Consider the following 22,063-nt stretch of genomic DNA (forward strand, 5'->3'; position numbering starts at 1 on the left):
AAAGATTTGAAAGAAACATTCCTTTTTTCTAGTGTCTTCCCCGACGGCTAAGTCAGTAACGTAGGTGAGCGGGTCACCTTTGCACATGGGTGCAGCGACAGGGACCGGCTGGCTGAGAGTGGACCCGCGGCCCAGAGCGGACCCCGGATAACCAAGCTCTGTCACTGCGACCTTGGCACCGCCTGAAACGCTCTTTCTGTTGTTAGAAGGGGACACAAAGCCCCCGCCCCACCCCCCGACCCGGTTTGTGAGGCGCTTTAAAACGTGGCACAAATCTCGTACCCGCAGCACAAGCAGCTTCTCCGGCGTCTTTGCCCCTCGGGGGCTGGTGAGGAGGGGCTGTGTCTTCCTCCCCGCCGGCGTCCTCTAACAACGCCAAAACCTCCTGCAACAACTATTCTGAACCGAAAAAAAAAACCATTTCACAACCCGCAACATCGCTTCTTTAGCCTGCCACAGTCAAGCCGGCACAAGACGAGGCGGGCGGACTGCAGAAGTGGGCAGGTGGCGGGGGTAGATCGCCCGATAGGCACAGAGGTACGGAGAATTTGGGGCGAGGGGGAAGTGGGAAACCCCCAAGAGCGGCTGAACGGAGGCACGGCCGCGCCGGCGGGGCTGGGCTGGGCTCCGCGGGGCGGGGAGGAGGGCACGGGTGGGGTCTGGCCGTGACTGATGGGCCAGATGCCGTTGAATGTTTTAGAAAAAGGGGAGGCAGTGGCGGGGGGGGGGGGCCTGCCCCGCTGGCGTAGCTTCAGCCACGGGGATTCAGTGCCGCGACTGCCCGCCCCCCCCTCTCTCCCGCCCCTCCGCGGCCCGGGGCGCCCGTCGGGAGGGAGCAGCTAGGCGGGGCGGGGAGCGCGGCAACCGGCGGAGCGCGTTTCCCTCGCTGGGCAGACAGAGCCCCGCAGGCGGCGGGCGGGGAGGACCGGATCGGCTCAGCTGGGTGAGAGGGGAGAGGAGCGGCGAGGAGTGGGGTGGAGGGGGCAGAGCGGGGCGACGGCGAGCGAGTCCGGCCGGCGGGGACTTCTGGCCGCGCAGGTTTTCGCACGGGCGCTGCACTGCTGGCATCGGTCCCCGTCCCCGTCCGGCGGCAGGCTCCCGTCCCGGGGCGGCGGGAGCGATGGCGGCGACCGGTGTCCCCGCAGCTGACGCCCTGTCTGTCCCCTCTCTCCGCGCAGGTCGGCGCTGAGGGCGGCGGGGGACCGACCGTGCCGCTACGCCATGCCCGCCGCCCGACGGTGGCGGCTGCCCGCCTTCCTCCTCTTCCTTCTCCTCCTCCTCCTCAACGGCCGCGCCGCCGCCGAGGGTGACGGGTCCCTGCGCCCACCTGGCCCGGGCAGGCAGAACCCGACGGCCGGGACCCCTGGGTTGCGGGGCGCCGAGCCCAACGCCTCCCGCCCGGCTGCGCTCCCCAAAGGCGGGGGGGCGGGCGGCGGGAGGCCGCGGTCGGCTTCACCTCCCATGTGCACGGGGCAGACGGAGATCAAGGAGACTTTCAAGTACATCAACACGGTGGTCTCCTGCCTGGTCTTCGTCCTGGGCATCATCGGCAACTCCACGCTGCTGCGGATCATCTACAAGAACAAGTGCATGAGGAACGGCCCCAACATCCTCATCGCCAGCCTGGCCCTGGGCGACCTGCTCCACATCATCATCGACATCCCCATCAACGTCTACAAGGTGAGGGATGGGGCCCGGGGGTGCTGCGGGGTGGGCGTCGGGCGTGGGGGGGGGTGCGCGGAACGCACCCCACTTTTGGCTGGGAGACGCCCAGGGGCTGGGAGACGCCGAGGGGCTAGACCTTGTGCCAGAAACCTCAGGGCAGATGTTGTCCCAAATGGCACCACCGCTATCCCCCAGTCCCAAACCTCTCAGCTGTCTGAGGATGGGAATGCAGCAGAGGCATGCGGCTGGAGGTGGCCGGGCTCGGAAAGTCACCTGGAAACAAGGATAGAGGAATGAAATGCGGTAGATAAATGCACAGTGGATTTGTCACTTCCCTCCTTTCCCCAAGGAATGGAGGAGGGGGCACGGAAGACCCAGTCGTGTGGGTACCATTCAGTCTCTCCTGCTCAACTGGAGGAGATTGAGCCATGTACTTCACACGAGTCTGTACGGTCTCTGGTGGCATCATGAGAGCTTTTTCCAGGAGGGACCAAGGTCATTCAGCTGAGCAATTTGCATTGGTTGTATGCATCCAGTGGTTGTGAGCTATGGTGCTCTCCTGAGCTGTGAACCCTTTGCCAGGGTTGTGGCATGGACAGCTGAGAGACAGTAAGCTGCAACTGCAGCCCTTGCACCTTCTCTGCTCTGCTCTTTGCCGTGGTAAGACTTGCTACGGAAGGAATACCACCTTTGTATCATCTGCCCAGCTTGTGAGGTCTGTTTGTCCTTGGGAATTCCATAGGGATTTGGATTCGGCCTTTGGTTACCGTCAGCACTCTTGGGAGGGATGCTGGAAATAACAAGGCATCTTCTGCCTTGAGAGTTTACAGTCTGGGTCTCTCAGCACCCCTCAGTTACCATGTAAAGTCAACAGGAGAGCCTTCATCTGCTTCTTCTCCTCACTTCACGTGCATGGTTGTAAACTCTGGGATTTGCTGCTTGCAGCTTTGGAAAACCACACTGAAGGGACGGGTTTTGAATTTAGTCTTCTTTATCCATAGTGATTTCTCTCAAAAGCTGCTGAAATGGGCGATTCCTGTATCCTTATCCTCCTTTTAAAGTACTGAAGTATTACAAAGCAGGGAACATTATAACTGTGCTAAATTAATGAGCTGGATAATTTGGATTACAGGAGAGTTCTTCGGTTCGGACTTTTGGTATTTTGCATACTATACATTTATCGTAGTTCTTGTGAGAGCCGTGTACTCTTCTGAGAGGAATTTATGAAACAAAATACTTCAAGATGTTTTAAAAAAACCTATATTTTTGTAAAAACTTATTGAACAAAAAGATTTTTTTAATCTATTCTCAGAAAAATAAAAAAAAGTCAGTGACAGGTGCTCAGTACAAGACTTTGCAATCTCTGTGACACTGTTTCAAAACTAAATTAGTGATAGCATGCAATAATATGCCTCAGTCCTTGTCTTGATTGAATGTCATCAAGTCTATCATTATGATATGATATGGTTGGAGTGGCAGGAATCGAAGGTCAGATTGCAAACTGATAAATATTATACCAGCTGCAAGTCCAGCATTTGTATTGTGCTATTGATAATGCTGGGGGCTGAGCGATAGCTCTCAGGTGCTAATTTCCCATGCTGCTACTCATCTTAGCGGAGAGCCCGTAATGAAATTGTATTATCCCTTGCAATGGTGAGTGAAATATGTGCTGTTTTAAAACGAGACTTTTGAGATAGTTAAAAGAAAAAAAAAACAAAATAAATCTTAGATGTTGTGTTTATTTGTTCAAAATTAAAAGTCTGAGTGTGGTTTGAGTTGATAATAGCTTTTTATCAACTCTCCATCGCATTTAATTCCACCCTCAGAGCAAACTTATAAGGGAGAATATAGCAATGCAATCAAAAGCTGAGTGTATTCAACCAGCAGTGTGGGAAAAACAAAGGCTAGCAAAAGCATGGTTTGTAAATCAAGTGCAGTTAATAGTTGTAACTTGCAATTTTAAGCTGGATGAAACAGATCTTCAGAATTGCTACCAGATCCTCAGTTAGACAGCTGCATGAAAAAGTGTGAGAGCATTTCTCATGTTAATAAAATGCCAGCAGTTTACTCAACAACACTTGCAGTAGAAAGTGTGAAAGTGTCTGTGAATGCTTTCCAGACAGACGCGTAAGAGAGAACTCATAATTCGCGCTAGGAGCAGCATTTTATTAGCTATTAAAAGTGATAACTGCAAATGATGTCCCCTGTGACTATTTAAGTGAATGTGTAAGTAGCTGAAAAAAATACAGAAATGAAAATTTGCATCTCTTTAATTGAGGGTGTCTGGAGAAAAGCAGATGTTATCTAGATTGTGAGACAAATGCAGTCCAATGTGTAAGATGCCAATTAGTCCATTGCACTTGATAAATTCAACTATCAATCAAGACAATAAAAAAATGGAAACTATTGGAATCTGTCACACAGTCAGGAGACAACGTGAAATGAGGGCATGAGAGGTGTTCAGTTCCAGCGTGCAGAACCTGGAAGACCTTTTCGGTGTTCAGGGTCCCGGTAAACAATCTGCCTTTGGCTGTACCCCCAGAACTGCAGAATGTGAAGTAGAGGGGAGTGTGAGACAGTAATTCCGCAGGATGTAACGTGGCAGTGCAGATGTTTTTCAAAATTGGTACAAATGGGATGGGAAGGTGGTCCTATGCCTGGATCAATGGCTTTACTAACAGACTAAGTAAGCGCGTCTTTGTTAATTTGCAGCCATGAGCAGCAGGTAAAGGTGTGAACGTAAGGAGCAGAAGGATAGAGAAGGAAATACTGTATCTCAGTGGTATTACGATGGTCAGTGAGCTTTTTATGTCCTTCTCTGCACTTAATCTTTAGAAGACAAGAGAGTGGCAGCTTGTACACCTGGCAGTATGGGTCTGCAGTTCTGGAAGGCTTATGCTCAGTTTCCCAAATCGATAAAGTTCATAATTCCCACGTGTAAGACAGCAGAACAACATCAAGATTGGAAATTCCAAATTTACATTAACTCTGCCTCTCATGCATGTATACATAATGAGATAGGAATATAGACTTTTAAAAGCTGTAATCAAATAATACAATAACACGCTTTCTCTTCTGATAGACAGACAACATCTCCCTCTCTCATTTTGTAGTATTTATTCTCTTATATTGAATCCAATTCATTGGCATGTTCCAGGAGATTTTTAACAGGGGGAACAACCTATCTTCTGCACACTCTTGTGTGACTTTCTGAACTCTTAACTATCAGTTTGCAATAACACAAATGGCCGAGGAAGAATATCTACCTGGAAATAATGTCACGGATTCCTTTATCCCAGAGCACGATGGAAGAGTGGAGAAAAAAATTTCCAGGGAAGAAACAATACCTGGTCTTTGTCCATGCCAATGATCAAAGGCCAAAGTCAGCTACGTAGGCAATGGGTTTTTTTTTTCAGTAATGTGTTTTAGGGATTACATAAAAAATATAGTTAACATTATATAGCATTGTCAAGCACTGGAAAAATAAGAAAGAGCAGATTAGGGACTGCGTATCTCATGCAGACTCAAACTGGCCCCTTTGTTAATCCAGCTGTGTTCTGGAAAAGGCAAGGTTTCCATGGAAATGTCTTTGTGATGACCTTACTAACTTTTGTAATGCAAGTACTTGTAGGGCATGCATCATGATAAAGCCAAGCTTTTTCTAACTTTTCCTAACTTTCCTAACAGTCCCTCTGGTGTTAAAGTTAACAACCATTTTTATTGGAAGAAATGCGTTATTTCCTTTCTTTCAACATCTGAACCACTTGAGGTCTTGCAGAGTTCATCTCGGAATTCTGTACACAAAGTTTATTGATCTCTGGCCGTACTAAATAAGAAATTTAGTTTGCTTAGGAACACTTTATGGTTGACAAATGCAACTTACAGGCGCTTAAGAAAGATGTGAATTGTCCAGCAGCGGAACTTGTCTAGACTCTACAGGCGATGGGGGGTAACTTTGTTCTGAAGTTGGATGGGAGCAATCTACTCTAAAGTCCAATGTTTAGTGTAGTGGAAATGTCTGTATGTTGTTGAAAGTACACATACATCGTTTTCATGATGGATCTCCAAACTGAAATATGTTAGATGCTATCAGTATAGATTTGTAAATTTAGAGCAGTTTTTTCAGTATGTATACATTTATTATGTATACATTCACTCAAAAGTTGCATGTGACAAATTTCAAAACAAATTTTCATCTTCTCATTTCTTTTTTTTTTTGCTTGTGCCCTGAGTTTATGCTTCTCAATCTGACAGCAGCTCAGCATTCTTAACAGTTAATTTTGATGCAGTCTTTCTACTGTGTGAAAATTGTGAGATTGTAGAAACTTTTGAATTTAACATGACAGTGTGAGGTTTCTGTCATTTTTAAGGTGTCTACATGATAATATGTCATCTTAATTCAGTCTTTTTTTTTAAATTAAGCTTTTTAAGCAGAAGTTACACAGGAAAGGAGAGTAATTGTGTTCTTCATTAAGATTGACACTGTTTATTGGATAGATGAGTAAAACATTCTTAACTAGGAAGTGGGAAATATATTTCCTTGTCCAGAGGGAAGATCCCCACCCTCACCTCATAATTATTGTTAAATTTTGTAATGTCATCTGGTTATCCCTGACCATAAGCTTAATTTCCTGGGGAAGATTTCCTGTTTTGAAAAATACTTGCTCCTATGAAATACTGAAAAATACTTTCATTTGCATGACCTCCCCATCTCGAAAGTGTGAGGTGAAATCAGAAAGTCATTTCACAGATGATATTAAAAAAATGTTGCTTGTGAATTAGATGTACGGTTGCACATCTAATTTCTAATTATGAAAATCGAGTCCTGTCATCCTGAGAACTAGACTTGCTGTGAACGCACTGCTAGGAGGAAGTACAAATTCCTGTCCTGCGTTTCCGTGTGCATTCGTTGCTCGGGGCGAAGACGCCGACGTAAATAAGTGCACGCTTTGCTACTGCTTCGTGCCCAGCTGCAGGAAGTCAGTGGTAGCAGGCTGGAGCGGTGGCATCAGCCTTCTGGCTGGTGGCCACAGCCAGCCGAGCCATTGAGAGCCGCGCATCCTGCTCGTGTGCTGACCTCTTCCAGCAGCAGATTGAAACCATCTTTCTGTTTCTGCACAACCAAGAGGGAGCGGGGCAGGAATTGCAATTCACAGATGTGTCTCTGAGTCACAGCATCTCTTGGGGCTGCTTTCATAGCTGCGCAGCTTTCGCATTGGTTTAGCCTCAGATCAGTGCCTGGTCTGAGCAAGTGTCGACTAGAAGCGCATTGGATGTATTGATTCTGTTAAGTATGATTTCACTTCGTTCTGCACCGTATTCCCTTTCCTTCTGTTTGATTTCATTTCGTCTTCTGAGACTTAGCAGTTAAAACTTTGCCCATGTTAAATAAGTGACTATAAAACATTGCAAAAGGTCACTCGGCATATAGCCAGCGGTAGACTTCTCTTGGCATTTTACTGCTGAAAACGCAACATTATTTCTCTCTTTGCTGACACTTGGCAGTGTCTCATGGCTCTAAGTCATTTATCATTTGTAAAATGTCACTCTTTGTACAGATACCCTATTATGAATCGTAAGAAAATCATTTTGCTCATACGAAATTGCATGAGACTTCGTCTGTACTTCACTAAGAATAATAATTGCTTTTGTCCGCAAATAGGATGCGCCTGAATACTTTACAATGGATTTTCGCTGTACGTCAAGGCAATGTTTTGAGGCGATGGCAACACAGAGAACAAACAGAAACAACGAAGGAGCATAGTTGAACAATTAAAATATTCTACTTTCTCTTTTTACTTTCTTTATGTTTTCAAGCTCTTGCTGCAAAGCGTGTCATTAACCACTTGCAATACCGTGATAGAGAAACTTATGACTCATGCATTAAAATGCTCAAATTTCACAATACATCAGCTGCAAGAGATAAAGGACATGTTTTTCCAATCCAAAGCAGACAGCTGTGTGTCCATTCTGCCCCTGATTTAAGCTGACTGAATGCAAGTAATATTTTTGATGTGATGCTAAACCCAAGCTAATGCATCCTTTCTCTTGGCCGACTGCGTTCACTTGTGTGTAGCCCCACTGTAATCCAGCCATATGGCTCCCAAACTGGAGCTGGCTCAAATCCAGCCAGCCCGGGGCACAGGTGTGGCTGTCTGCACCTGAGAGATAAGCATGGGCTCGGGGAAATCTCGGATGTGTGGCTGAGAAGTTGTTATTTTAGAGAAGAGAGACAGAGAGTGTCTTGCCCATACCCCAGCTAGTTGTAGGTAAAAGTCTTCAATAGAATCTTCGAACAGAAATTTGATCAAAATGCTGAATTTGAGTTCAAGGAAGAACAAAATATTTTAATTTTGAAGTGCTTTTTTAAGGAGATGTCTCTGGTTCAATGTATACACTACTACAAACGGGTATGCAACGTACTTGCTGCCCAGTCCTTGATTCCTATAGCAATTAGGTGTGGTAGGCTGCAGATTCACTGCCTGATTGATATAAATCAGATTAGTGCAGGTGCCATTTGATTCTGGAGAGCGTACGTTTAGAACACCTGTAATTATTCACATTGCAATTTTAATAGTAGTTTGTTACTATCACCCCCTTACAGCGACTCAAAAGAAGTCTCAGGGAGAGGCTTTATTGAAAATACTTTAATTACAGACTGAGTTATTTTCCCACATCACATAAGTACAAGATACTGTATGGTGATTACAGCCTCATCCCTACTTCCTCTGCTTTATTACTTTCCATAAAATTCTCAAGAAGCATAAATCCTTAGAATTTATTTTTCTGCTTCATTTCTGTAGAAGCATTATGCTCTTTGTCTTACTTAAGTAGATCATTGAAGAAGTAGATCACTGCTGGGCCATGCCACAGTTTTCCTACTGCTGTTCTTTCAAAGACCCCATTTCAGCACAGGACTGAAGCAGGTTTCTGAAGGTAATCTGGTACCTAAAATACTGGTGGGCACTTCATAGAATCATGTAATAGTTTGGGTTGGAAGGGACCTTTAAAGATCATCTAGTCCAGTCCCCTTGCAAGGAGCAGGGACATCTCCAACCAGATCTGGTTGCTCAGAGGCCCATCCAACCTGGCCTCGAATGTTTCCATGGATGGGGCATCCGTCACCTCTCTGGGCAACCTGTGCCAGTGTTCCATCACCCTCATCATAAAAATTTTTTTTTCCTTATGTCAGGTCTGAATCTACCTCCCTCTATTTTAAAATCATTACCCCTTGTCCCATCACAACAGGCCCTGCTGAAGAGTTTCTCCCTGTCTTTCCTGTAGGCCCCCTTTAGGTACTGGAAGACCGCTATAAGGTCTCCCCAGAGCCTTCTCTCCTCCAGGCTGAGCAGCCCCAACTCTCTCAGCCTGTCTTCATAGGAAAGGTGCTCCAGCCCTCTGATCATCTTTGTGGGCTGGAGCACCTCTCCTGTGAGGACTGGGAAATTCACAGGGATTTCCAAAAGTACATGGCCATGAAATGTACTTAAATTCCTTTGTGTTAGAATAAAATTGTACTTAAATTATATCAGGGCTTTTCAAAAACTGTCTTGGACCCTGTAGCTGTTTATCCTTAGATGCACGTGTATGTGTGCCTAAGGACTTTGCTGAACTAAACCAATGTGAGCACGCAACTCTGGCCATCTACAATAATTTTGATCCCCAGCAGAATCTACACAATATGATTATCTATTTCTTCTTTTCCTACATCCCTGTGAAATAAGATGCCTGAGCTCAGGGAAAGATTTTGCAATCTCTTTTGGGTAGTTATCATTCTTTCCTCTCTATTTCCATTTTGTAGCCATCAATCTGTGACAGATCCAAAAGGCCTTATTTGAAGGAAGTTAACAGAGATGGGCTTAGATAATGTAACTAATAACAGAAACTCAGAAAGTTTACTTTTGTATGTAATTATTGTGACTGTTTCTTGGCATAATCTCTGTTCTGAAGGGTCTTACTTTTATGAGGAACTGGAAGATTTGGCAGCTGCTGTGGGGTGTATTTGAGCCATTGGAGCAGCTCACAGCAGAGTACAAAGATAAAATGTTTGTAAACTGAAGCTACAGGCGAACAGTTCATAGCATCGGCTGTGAGGAAGGTGCTTTCTGTGTCCAGTAAGTCTTGTCCCCTAAATCATCTGAAGTGTACCACTGGGTACAGAAGTGGTATGTATGTGACAGAAGATTTCCATTAAGTCGACCCACAGTGGAATAGAACCAACCAAACTTCATTGTGCTTTTTTTCTTTATTCTGAGGCACTTGCAGGTATGCCAAATGCACAGATAGTCCCTGCGGTATTGTGGTACAGAATCATTGGAAAACTGGTCAATAAAGTTCTTCAGTGTGGCATTAATCTGATCTGTCTTTACCTACTGCAGAACATTTAGATCAGATTAGCTGTTTAGGCTCCCTGAGTGTCCAGTGAGTCCCTTCTTTCATTGTCAGACGGTCAGCTAAAAAAGTACGGGATACATTTCTCTCCAGTGTTGCCTGACTTCTCAGCTGATGGAGCCAAGACACCAAGCTTCAAATAAATCCCACCCTAGATATGCACTTGTTGGCTTTGTCCCTGTCCTGATCAGCCTCGAGTAATTTTCTGTATTTCTAGTAAATGGAGAGTTACTTGGAACGTGTAAGAAAAACAATGTACACTCAAGGCAGAGAAAGCCAGTACAAAGATGTGGGAATTCCTCACCTGCTTAGTCATTTTTTTTACCATAAACACCGGGGTGGTGAAGTTAGAAGTAAAATGAGTGGGGTTTGCAGGTCTTAAGAAGTCAGGACAAAGCCTTTACCCACATCCTTGCCCAGCCGGGGAGTGACTGTGAAGCTACTGCCTGATTTTTAGGATGCACACCCTGGAGATTCCCTTGTGAAAAGGTTCTTCTTGACTAAGTTTTACATGATGGAAAGGAAAAGCAATCAAGACAAAAGTCCATGTTTCAGCTTTGGGAATTTTTTTTTTTTAATGGTTCATTTCTAAATGTTGTTTTCTTTTTACAGCTGCTTGCAGAGGACTGGCCCTTTGGTGTCGAAATGTGCAAATTAGTACCCTTCATTCAAAAGGCATCAGTGGGCATCACAGTCTTGAGTTTGTGTGCCCTCAGTATAGATAGGTGAGACTCACTTTTTTTATCACACTCTAATTTCTTTTCAGTATGGGCATTGGCTCAAATTCACCTTTCCACTCCGCTGATATAAGATGAATAAGCTGAGTTTAAGCTAGTTAAACTAGGTGGGTTTTCTCATATTTTTAATTTGCAAGTGTGTTCTGTTGCTTCAGATACCGAGCAGTTGCTTCTTGGAGCCGCATTAAAGGAATTGGAGTGCCCAAGTGGACTGCTGTTGAAATTGTACTGATCTGGGTTATATCGGTGATACTGGCTGTTCCAGAAGCTATCGCATTTGACATGATTACGATGGAGTACAGAGGAAAGGATCTTAGAATCTGCCTGCTTCACCCCACACAGAAGACATCCTTTATGATGGTAAGACACTGACATTTATAAAATCTCTGGAACAGTTCCTTAGATCTTCTCACTGTTTTGTGGATTGTAATGTGCACAAGTGTGTGTGAAGTGTACATGAATATAATGTTCAAATTAAGTATTGACAGCTTTCTGAAGTTTATCGGTTAAAAGAAGAGCATTTGGACCTTTTGTCTTTTTGTGGGCTTTGGGCATGTGACTGTCTTGTCCCGTTTGCTCATCTGTAACGTACACATTATAGACCTCCTTTTCGGGACAAACTGACCAATTAGTTATAGTATACTTTCCAAAATGCTCACTATTCAAATCCTAACAATGTTTTTGCTTTTATTTTCCTTCTAGTTTTACAAGCAAGCTAAAGACTGGTGGCTGTTTAGCTTCTACTTCTGTCTGCCACTGGCTATCACAGCATTTTTCTATACTCTCATGACCTGTGAGATGTTACGGAAGAAAAGTGGGATGCAGATTGCTTTGAATGATCACTTAAAACAGGTAAAAATTTATCCCTGACAACTCTGCTGACTGCAGAGGGGGTGACAATAATACCTTTACTGACTTTACTGCCACATCATTATTCTGTTCTTGTATGACAACAGCTTCAAGATTACTTGTAAGAAGTTTCTTAGCAATGGTGCTGCTGAACTCATATATATATATGTATATATATCAGAGCCCTCAGAAACCTAAGATTTTATTGTCAATCACAAAACTTTTTCTTCTTTCATGTTAAACCTTCAAGTTTTATAGTTTTTATTTCTCCTTTACAATAATAAGAGCTGGATATTTTATAATGAAAACTGAAGTCGTGCTGTAATCTAGAAGTTAGTAGTGCACCAGACACAAACATCATGCATCTCTAGAATTAAACTACATTTGTACTGTAATATATATTTGTGCCCCTTTCCTCTTACCTTGTTAAAGCTGTAATTGAAATCTCTTGGGGCATTTAAAATAAGACCTGAGTTCAAAGCACAAGAAAATGCAATTGAAAACAAGCTGGTATTTGAAAGTGATTGGGGAGACAAATATGTTCTTCATTTTAATTGAAATGACTATTTTCATGTCCTTGATTTTTCATGTTATTACTCATACTTTTTAAAATTAGAGATGCAGAGAATCAGTGCAAGACATCTAAAACGATAAAAAAGATTAAGTAGAGATTCCAAGTAAATACAGTATTTGATGTTCTCCTAACTCCTATTTTAATAGGGGTTTTATTTTGTTTATTAAACATTTGGATATTAGAAGACTACAACAATCGAGAGAGAGACAGAAACTATACACGGTTCTGTCCAATTTTCTTTTTCAGAGACGTGAGGTTGCCAAAACCGTGTTCTGTCTGGTACTTGTTTTTGCCTTGTGTTGGCTCCCACTTCACTTAAGCAGAATATTGAAACTCACTATTTATGATCAGAAGGACCCCAACAGATGTGAACTTTTAAGGTGAGACTGCAAAAATAAAATGTCTGTGTGCTGCTGACCTTCTCTATTGGCATGTTTGGATTTCATAATGAACTAGTGTATTCCTGTGCATCTGAAGTTCTTCCTGCTTCTTCATCCAGGACACTCTGGTTTCACTTTAGTGGCAGAGTCAGAAAATTATGAGGAATCTTCCAGTTTGCCCTGTCTTCCTCCTGGTCCCTTGTGGGACTGTCCTGCTGTCTTGTGGCATTACGAGGACAGAAGGGGAATTTCTGTGCTCATTTTCCCTTTCAGTAGAACAGTTAGATCTAAATCTGTGAACCTCAGAAATGTTTTCTCCCACAAGTTAAGGTGGTTGGATCGTCTAAAATTACTTCATGAGGATGGTCTATTAATTCAGACTTCATTATTGAGCACAGTTGTTACCTCCATGAGTTGATCCTATTGATATAAGCTCCCTTACTATTACATTTAATAGTTAGTCTTGGCTGAGAGAAGCTAAGTCCAATTTTCATAATTGTAAACCTCTACTAATCCTTTTCAGAGAAAATGAGAAGTGTCTCACTTGCTTTAATTTCCACACAGCTTTTTTCTTGTGATGGACTACATTGGTATTAACATGGCTTCACTGAATTCCTGCATCAACCCGATAGCTCTGTATTTGGTGAGCAAAAGATTCCAAAACTGCTTTAAGGTAAGAGGCTGCTGGGAGCTGCTCCTCTAGTTATAAGATTATGTCAGCAGTAAAATTAATTCATTAACATACACAAAAATGTTTTAAATAGTCATTAAATTTTACTTCATCTGGGTTGTGGTCAGTGTTCTCTCCCTCTCCTGCTGAAGCTACCAGAAAGGGATTAAGGATTCATAGGGACAAAAAGAGAAAGCAAAAGAGAGGAGTGTACAATAAATCCTCTCGGCACCATGCTAATCAGTGCCACATCATTTCCTGGCTGGAGCTGGCACCCAGCCACTTTGAGAGCACTGACGAAGCAGGCTCGGACTGCGCTGCAGAGATTCACGTAGCCATATCCTCTGCAATGGGGAGGGCGCTGACCCCACATTCCCCCCACCCTGATCCAGCGCTTAAATCAGTAGGCAGAAGGTGTGAGTATCCACTTGTCCCTTTCCAGTGCCAGCATTTGGTGAGACAGACCCGTTCGTAGTTTTGCCTTGGTTTAAGTGAATAGTCCTGGGCACTAATTCTCCACACGGGATTTGAGGCTCTGTGTCGCATGTGGATTGCAGCCCATCAGTCCTTCAGCCTTCATATCTGCTCAGAAAATGCCCAAATTTGGGCTTTTTTGTGGGACCTTCAGATGGTGTATCGGGATCCTACATTGCCTACCACAAACTCTTAGATTTTTCTTTTCTTGCCAAGCATTTAACCATTGGCCAAAGGTAGGCTTACTGCCTGGCTGTGTAAATTCCTTACTGGCTCTGTCTTTCCAGCAGAAGCCGGTCAGCTCTACATCTATCAGCATTAGGGTATTTCCCAGGTAATTGTGACAGCACATGTTGCAGAGGCTTTAGTATCAGTCTCATCTTCCCTGTCTGCACTCCCAGCTCCCTGAAAGAGTCACTGGAGCTGAGACCACATAAAAGATTTCTAGCATCCTGAGCGTGGAAACAAGTGGGTGTGCGGGATCCCAGGTGGACTTCCAGCACCCAAAAGGCATCAGCAAAAGGTCTGCAGTACATCTAGTAATTGTATGTAGGTTTTCACCATTCTCCTACTTGGTCCACTTTTTTTCCCTCTCAAAAAAAAATCAACTAAATAGCAGCATCTTGCTTAGAAAGTATAGATTACTGTGCATACATTTTTTTTCCAAGAAAGATTATTAACAAGGAGTCATAATTTCATTTTCAGATGCATGTAGAATTGCAGACCAGGGTCGTAGCAGTCTGTGTGTGGCCATTGTTATATATAAAGCAATATGATTGTTCCTGCCCTCTCGCACTCAGGTTGCTAATGGGACATCCCAGTAGGTAGTGCCCATTTGAGCAATGCAGAGCTTACCCGCGTTTCTTTGCTTACCCTGTAATCCTAAAATGGCAGCTTGCACATGTGCCATTTCCTACTGTACCGCTGAAGAAGGGGCAGCTTTTCAGAGTGTTTTTCCACATGTGCGAAACAAAATGATGTAAAATGTTAATTCCTTTTATTTTAACAGTCATGTTTGTGTTGCTGGTGCCAATCCAAAGATCTGTTGTCCCTGGAGGAAAGGCAGTCCTGTTTAAAGTTCAAAGCTAATGATCACGGATATGATAATTTCCGCTCCAGTAACAAGTACAGCTCTTCATAAAACAAGCTAAAAGGTATATTCTTTTACATTAATGCTGGTGCCTTTTTAAGTAAAAGTGGCAATTACTTTTAACAAGATGGTAACGTTTAGAAAACTCTAGTTTTGTGTTTGCACAAAAAAAAAGAACATAAAAAAATATTTGCCCCAAAACTGTCACATTGAAAATCGTGGACATTTATGGAACATGAAGAAAAGCATAGAAAGAACAAGTCGTTGTTAGCACTTGAATACTTCTGAATCAGCACTTCCAAATGATCCCCACTTCCTGTACGTTAAACGATCATTTGTATTCGCTATAACAGTTGTAGGAACTGAAGTCACAGTAATTACTAAGCAGTATAATATAACGTTAATTGGATCAAAGCCATTATTATATATAACTCAATGTATTATCTTTTATAAAGCAGTTTAACCACCATCACTGTTATGTTTTGTTTTAAATAAACCATGAAATACTTTGTAACAGAAGTTTAAATGTAAAAAAGTAGAGTTTTTATCAGGGGTATTATAGAGGTAGCTAATGAAAATATTAAAGGATGCAGTCAAGTCAAAAAGTGCATTTCACTCTGATGATTGTTTTTATGTGTTATTATTAGAAGGAACCTCCCAAGGCCTCTATAAATACCATTCTGTAACCACTGTGCGTATTCAGTGCATTTGGCAGCACTTTGGTCCGTTTCACTGTTTCCCTGTTATTCATGTTTAATGACAGTAGAGGAGAGAAATACACACCAAAAGCAAAAATTAATACTACTAGAACCGTACAGTCCATGGCTAGTATTGAAAACCAGCTAGTTTTTAGCTGAAAACAAATTGATTGTGTCCTGTGTAAACAGTGGGCATTCAAAAGCCTGATGGTTCTTCACTCAAGATACTTCTGTGACAAGTTACAACTGGTTTTGGAATCCAAATACTATCTTGGGGCAAAAACCTTTAGAAATAGCAGGTGGAAAAAAATGTAACCAAGGAGAACAGAGGGAGAATTTGAACTTCTATTTTCATTTAGATTTAAGTCTTCATAAAGAAAATAACTCACGAACTCTATTTCTAGAGGACAGTACTGTGTAGCACACTCGTCTTCATGCTGTTTTAAGATACGTTCTACTTCTGCAGTTCCATATTTATGGGCTTAAGAAGATATGTGATTAGTTTCTGCTTCTGTAAATAGTTTAGTGAAGCATAATTAATTATAAAGTGTTAAAATATGGGCAGGACCCTATAAGAAAACAGAAAGATAAAGATGCCTGTAGTAAACATGATGTGTGTTGCCAGGAGCAGTGCACATTCTGTACGTACATGACAGGTCATTCTTTGGCTTTTCATTTCCTATTAATTTGTTACATATGTCCCCAAAAAACTTATTAACATATTTCGTGCACTAAGGCACGAGTTTTTCAAGAAAAAATGTCATATAACATGCTTTTATAAAAGACATATTTTCAACAGACATGGTATTTTATTATAATAAAAATATTTATCAGAACTCAGGAATTTTTTTTTATTTCCAAATTTCACGTGTAAGGATTTTTACCTTTTCTCCCAGTCATGATTAACTTCAGATTTTTTTACTAAAGTGCCTTAAATATGCTCAGGATGAAAACAGTTTTCATAAAAATGTTCAGCTGATGTTACCTTAGATGGGTTTCGTCTCTGACTTCAGGTAGCTAGAGCTAATTTGCAGACAGCTAAAAACAGGAGAGGTGAACCCCGTTCCTGGTGTTGCCCCCATCAAAAGCTAAGAAGTGTATGCTTGTATAATCAAGCGGAGGACCTACGCACATGCATTTGAGCATGGGCACCTGTGTGTTTGTGTGTGTGTTTTGTTACCATCTTTCTGCAGTACGTGCACCCAACTGCTATAATGCTGAACTTTTATAAATATTAATCTATTTAAAATGTTGTCCTTTACATTTTTACCTTAACTTTCACGGTAACTTTCTCTCAGTAAGCCGTGAATATCACTTCACTTCACTCTGCCTGCATCTCTTTCTGTGAAATGCATTTCATTTGTTAAGGATGGATAATCAGATAAATCCTAAGTTTGATGCCGATCAGTGTTACTTTCATCAAGTTATATCATTACAATATTGTACATATATATTATTGTTACTTTTATTTAAAGTATAGCTGTTGGATTGACAAATGTGTAACATATTTTTCATTTTTTCCTGGACTAATTCTTTGTTAAGATGAGTCCTGTTAAGTCAGACATTTAGGTTTTGCAATAAAGACCATATATACTGCCCATGTCTTGGAGTTAATATATACATATTAGTATACTTTTTGTGGGGTTTTTTTTCAGTATTTTTCAAAGCAATATTTTTACTGAAGCTCTCATTTCCTGTAATAAAAAAATTTTCCGAAGTTCTGTTCTCACAGAGTTAAAAGAATACACAGTAGAGCTCCAGTGCATCTGTGTTCTAGCTAAGATGAAATCTCTGAATACTGAAGACAGGCATTTTCTAAACTTCTCGGTACCAGTCTCTTCCTCCATCCACTGAAATCAGTGAATGTTTAACCAGTCAATTCAGTTGGAGCAGAATTAGGACACAGCAATAGCTCTTTAAAAATCCTAGCTGACGTTTACTACCTTGAATAAAAAAAAAGCTAAATACTTTTTTTTTTTTTGACAAAGGAGTTGTTCAGAAAATTTAGGACAAGAGGGTAAAATCAGCTCGTGGGGTAAAACAGCCAGTCCACAGCTCTCTAAGCCTCAAACAGGGGATCACAGGCAGCAGAACAACTGCAGAGAGGCACATGCATCTTTGTAAGAGTTTGATGTGCTTGCCCGGAGTGGTGTGACAGAGTGTCATCTGTCCCAGTGGCCTAGAAGAGCTGACGCAGAATGGCTTGAGATGGAAGAAATAAACTTGTAAGGAACTACATCGTGCCTCTGTGTTTTGGCCTTCAGGTAGTAGCTGGATTTTACTTCCCCAGCTGCTGTGAGTTCTGCCTGCACGCAGCTCTCTCAGAGTGAAAGGCCATTTCAGACTGGGTGGACTGAACTGGTACACTGGTACTACACCTCAGAGAATCAAATGCAGAATTTGATGATTATGGAGCATCTGCTGTGAGCTGTGGCTTTTCACTGTCCAAAACACAGAGCTGGCTTGGCAAGCGAATGTTGTATGTACTGAAATAATGTTAAAAGGATTTTTAAAAATTGTTCTGTATAGCTGTGTAAAGTAATTCTATATTTCATTTTCTGTGGTCACTTAAAATAGCAACTTCTATGGTTCAGACAGTGTAAACATACTAAATTACCAATAAAATATTTGTAATTTTGATTTATTACAAAAAGACGTCTGACCTTATTTCTTTGAGGGAGTCCTGTTTAATTGGTAAACAGTTAGAGTGATATAAAAAAGAAATAAGCAATTCAGGACTAAAAACCAAAGCTTTTGAGTGGGATAGTTTTATATAACTGAAAACTGGAGAGAGCTCAGACTTGCATACACGTTGCAAAATTGTCTGATGTTTGCTGGAACAGTCAGTCATGCCTATCTTTGCTCTGTTTGTTTTTGCTCAAAATGTCAGTTGCAATCTCTTCTCTGCACACCCATATATAGTCACAAATCCTCCTGTGTTAGGGACATCACTAGTAAAAGGCACGAAACTTTTAGTTCATTAATTTAGAAGTGCATGCACTCGATGCTGGAATGTGTCTCATGAAAACCATCATCGCTTTGTATGCTGACAGTGTAATTTTGCACATATTTCAATTTACCTTTTTTTAAAGCAGTGGAAAACAGTATCAGACTAAATATGCTGTAGCTGGCAAAATATATAACTTTATATGTTTGCAATATCTGCACATTCCAAAATGTGTTTGCTGCTACTGCTGTTTTATTCCAAATAGTTAGGTTTCCTTCTGCTTAGTTGGTGCCCTGCTACATCCATGTAGATTTGTCTTTTCTCATGGTCCGGGGACTTTTAGCACATAGTTTCAAGTTTTCTATGCCTGGAACAGAAGCACCTGTACAGATGAGATGCCTTGTAGGTAAATATTCCACTCAATATCTCCTATGACCTCCTCTTCACTTCCTTTCCCTTCATCTTTGGTCCTCAGTAATGCTATGATCTGAAGTCTTCACCACTCACTCATTACAAAGAAGCATTTTTTGGCGTATTTCTTTTGAGATCCTACAGCTTTCTACAGGTAGGCCACGTCTTCACAGCCCAGATAATTTACTCCCTTGCCACAATTCACTTTTCTAACTATTGCTTTCATCCACAGTTTTATCTACTGCAGTCTTGGCTCGTCCATTTAGGGGATTAACCACAGCCTGTTTACAGTTTAAACACACCAGAACTTACATAGCAACATGGATATACATGCAGCTTACATTCTTCAAACACTGACTCGCTCTGACCACTATTGAGAAGGGTGTATGTGGCACTCTGGTGTTCATGGAGCAGGATGGTCCAACTCGCAACCTGTGGCTGGGCCTGGGCCGTAGAGTGGTTCGCTTTTTACTGCACCTTCCTACAGCTTGCTGCTCAGACCTTCGTGTTCTTGTAGTCTGCTCAAGAAGGCCCAAGGGTTCACGTATGTGCTGTGCACTTCTGTGCAAGTTTGTAATCCAAGTTGCTGAACAGGTGTCCGGATCAGGAGATCAAGAGAGACAAAAGAACTCAAAATTAGTCTTCTATGTTCTGCTGGTCATCTTTCTTCTCAGTCAACGGTGGCAAGATTACTGTATTACATAGCAACAGTAGTAACATAGTTTATTGACTTGCAATTGCTAACTTAAAAGTGTTATAATTAAATAAAACCCTGTTATTCATTTGGCCTTGTTTTTCTAAGTGCTCTCATTTAGCTGTGAAGGGGGTCCCAAAGCACATCCTCACCACTGAAAAGGCACCCTAAGTCCTCTTTCCTTCTCTTGAACAAGAAAACGATCACTTAGAAAATTCTACTATAATTAAAATAAAACCTTGATAAATGGATATTTTGCTTTAGTAATCAACATCATAAACCTCCTTGAAATCTCTGTGACAAGCCAGAGATGTCCTGATTGTGGGAGGTAGTACCTGCAAGGTATTTTACTGTAGTGATGTGGTAACTGGTTAGATCATACAGCTCAGCAGGGAGCTATCTGTGTTATGGGGTGCGAGGCCGCATCAAAATTTTCAGAACAGTGATGTGGAAAATGCCACGTGAGTACATAGATGATGCCTGTCAGTGGATATCTACAATAGCAACTTCAGTGTTACCATAAAACTTCCCCTGTAGCCATCCTAGAAGAGTGCCCTGGAAAAAAGTTGCAGTCAAAACTTGAAACCCATAAAACCTGAAAGGAAACACTGATAAGGAATTAGGGTAACCATACCTTCTTCATAAACCACATTTCCCAGAACTTAACTTCTACTTGCCTGTTTTGCTCTTGGGTGACTGGGATGGTGGGGAGCGTTTGTTGCCTGTTTACCTTTTTATGGCTTTCATTTACCAAAGTTTATATAAGTGACTCACAAGGTCTTGTTACCCTGAAGAAACAGATCAATGGTGAAATCGAGGGAGTTACACAATGGCTCTCATTTGAAGGTGCCAGGAGCAAGAATAGTGACAAATTCCCAGGATGCGCCCATCTTCACAAGAAGGACGGGTTCAACGCATGCCCAGCCTTTGCAGGAGCAGGAGAGAAACATGCCAAGCTAGTAAAAACAAAACTAGTGGATTTGGTAAGTTTTAGTTGGAGCTGCAAGTGAGATGGCAGAATTTATACAAACTGGATATTTTTCTTTTTTTTTATGAAGCTAAACTGGAAAAACCGTCATAATTGCTAATGGATGTTCACAGGACCAGATTGGAGCTTGACAAAGGTATAGGAAGCTTTTCACTGAAATGCACCTACAGTAGGTAGTATGTCCTACAAATTTGGCCCCATTGGTCTTCTTAACTTGCTAGCATAGATGTAGTGTGAGAGGTTCACTTCTGTATTTCAGTACCTGACACCTGCAGTACCCAGATATATATGCTGTTGATATGTGGTTTTATATACTTATACTTCTCTCTATATATACAAATAAAACATAGTACATATTATGTAATATAAATTGTGTGATATACAGGATATTTCTTATTAGTTTTGTCTGGAAAAGTTGTTTCAATAAAATCAAGCACTTTTACAAAACCGTATTGATATGAACAAAACCTAGGCCACTGTCTTTTTTTAAAAAATAGCCTTTTAATGTGTTCTATCACTTTGATCTCATATTTTGAATTTTGTTTTAAGGGTTTTTTTAATATAGTCTGAAACAATTTTACATTAGGTCATACATTACATTAGTAATATAAACAGTGAATGGCACACATGTAAGCTATGAATGCCTGCCTAACTATTGGACTACTCTATTGCATTTTTAAATTTTATGTTCATAAGCATTAATAGTAAAAGCCACTGAGCACCGATCTAAATATTCCTTTTGTTTACATATGTATGTGATTTATGCAAGAGAATTTAACATTTCTATTCAGATAACAAAAAAAAAAGAATATATTGTAATAACTTCATGTACAGGTCAAATACATTTAAATTACTGTATTTCTAAACATATCTATGCACATGTGTTTTTATCTATGTGTGCACATATATACACAAATATACATATAAGCCAAAATGTTAGTCACAGTATAAGAAGCAGAAAAAAATAGAAACGGTATAGTTGGGAGTAAAAATAGCAGAAATTTCTAGTATATATGATTTGCTGAGACTTCCACTGTGCTTTTGCCTAATCAAGATCTTACAGTTTTCATAGAAATAACCACGTTTTCCGACTCTTCGCAGTCTGACCATGATCGTTCCAGTCTTTCCAAGGAGTTATAAAACCTGGAGTACAATCACGTTTCATGGCACTCTTACAAAAGAGCAGGATTGCCAATCATGGGCTCTTGGCTAAATCTCAGTTTAAATAATTACAATCTGCTTTGTCTGTTCCTCTCTCTTCCTATCAACTGCGTCATGGCTTGGAAGAGCCTACTGCCCTTTTCTGCAGTTTTGCACTTTGCACGGAGACATCTGCTCTGTCTCACACTGGAGGTGACTGTGTTTCAGTGCCAGAAGATGGGAGCCTTACAAATCCTTTGTCAGTTTGTACAGTATTTGGAGGTGTTTCAGAATGGAAAACAGAATTTAAACGTAAAATCAGTATCTTAACACTCTTTCAGTATATGTCAACTCA

General features: G+C 41.6%; 1 protein-coding gene across 4 annotated transcripts; it reads left to right on the forward strand.

The window, feature by feature from the left end:
- Positions 1-450: 450 nt before the first annotated feature.
- On the forward strand, positions 451-19,672 carry EDNRB (endothelin receptor type B). 4 transcript variants are annotated; one of them, XR_015261559.1, is made up of 10 exons: positions 742-943; positions 1,179-1,680; positions 10,669-10,781; positions 10,949-11,153; positions 11,496-11,645; positions 12,463-12,596; positions 13,161-13,269; positions 14,750-14,894; positions 18,951-19,040; positions 19,119-19,672. XR_015261559.1 is itself a non-coding variant. In XM_086771594.1 (9 exons), the coding sequence occupies exons 2-8, from the start codon at positions 1,222-1,224 to the stop codon at positions 14,879-14,881; spliced, it is 1,302 nt and encodes a 433-aa protein (XP_086627720.1). In that variant the 5' UTR covers positions 743-943; positions 1,179-1,221; the 3' UTR covers positions 14,882-14,894; positions 19,119-19,672. The 4 variants fall into 4 exon arrangements, 3 of the variants coding, with proteins under 3 accessions (XP_086627710.1, XP_086627720.1, XP_086627702.1); XM_086771594.1 differs by lacking the exon at positions 18,951-19,040 and having other exon boundaries at positions 743-943; XM_086771584.1 differs by lacking the exons at positions 742-943; positions 18,951-19,040; positions 19,119-19,672 and adding an exon at positions 451-537 and having other exon boundaries at positions 14,750-15,299.
- The last annotated feature ends 2,391 nt before the right edge of the window (positions 19,673-22,063 follow it).

The sequence above is a fragment of the Chlamydotis macqueenii genome, chromosome 1 (genome assembly GCF_036417535.1).
Source record: "Chlamydotis macqueenii isolate bChlMac1 chromosome 1, bChlMac1.mat, whole genome shotgun sequence".
Classification (NCBI taxonomy): domain Eukaryota; kingdom Metazoa; phylum Chordata; class Aves; order Otidiformes; family Otididae; genus Chlamydotis; species Chlamydotis macqueenii.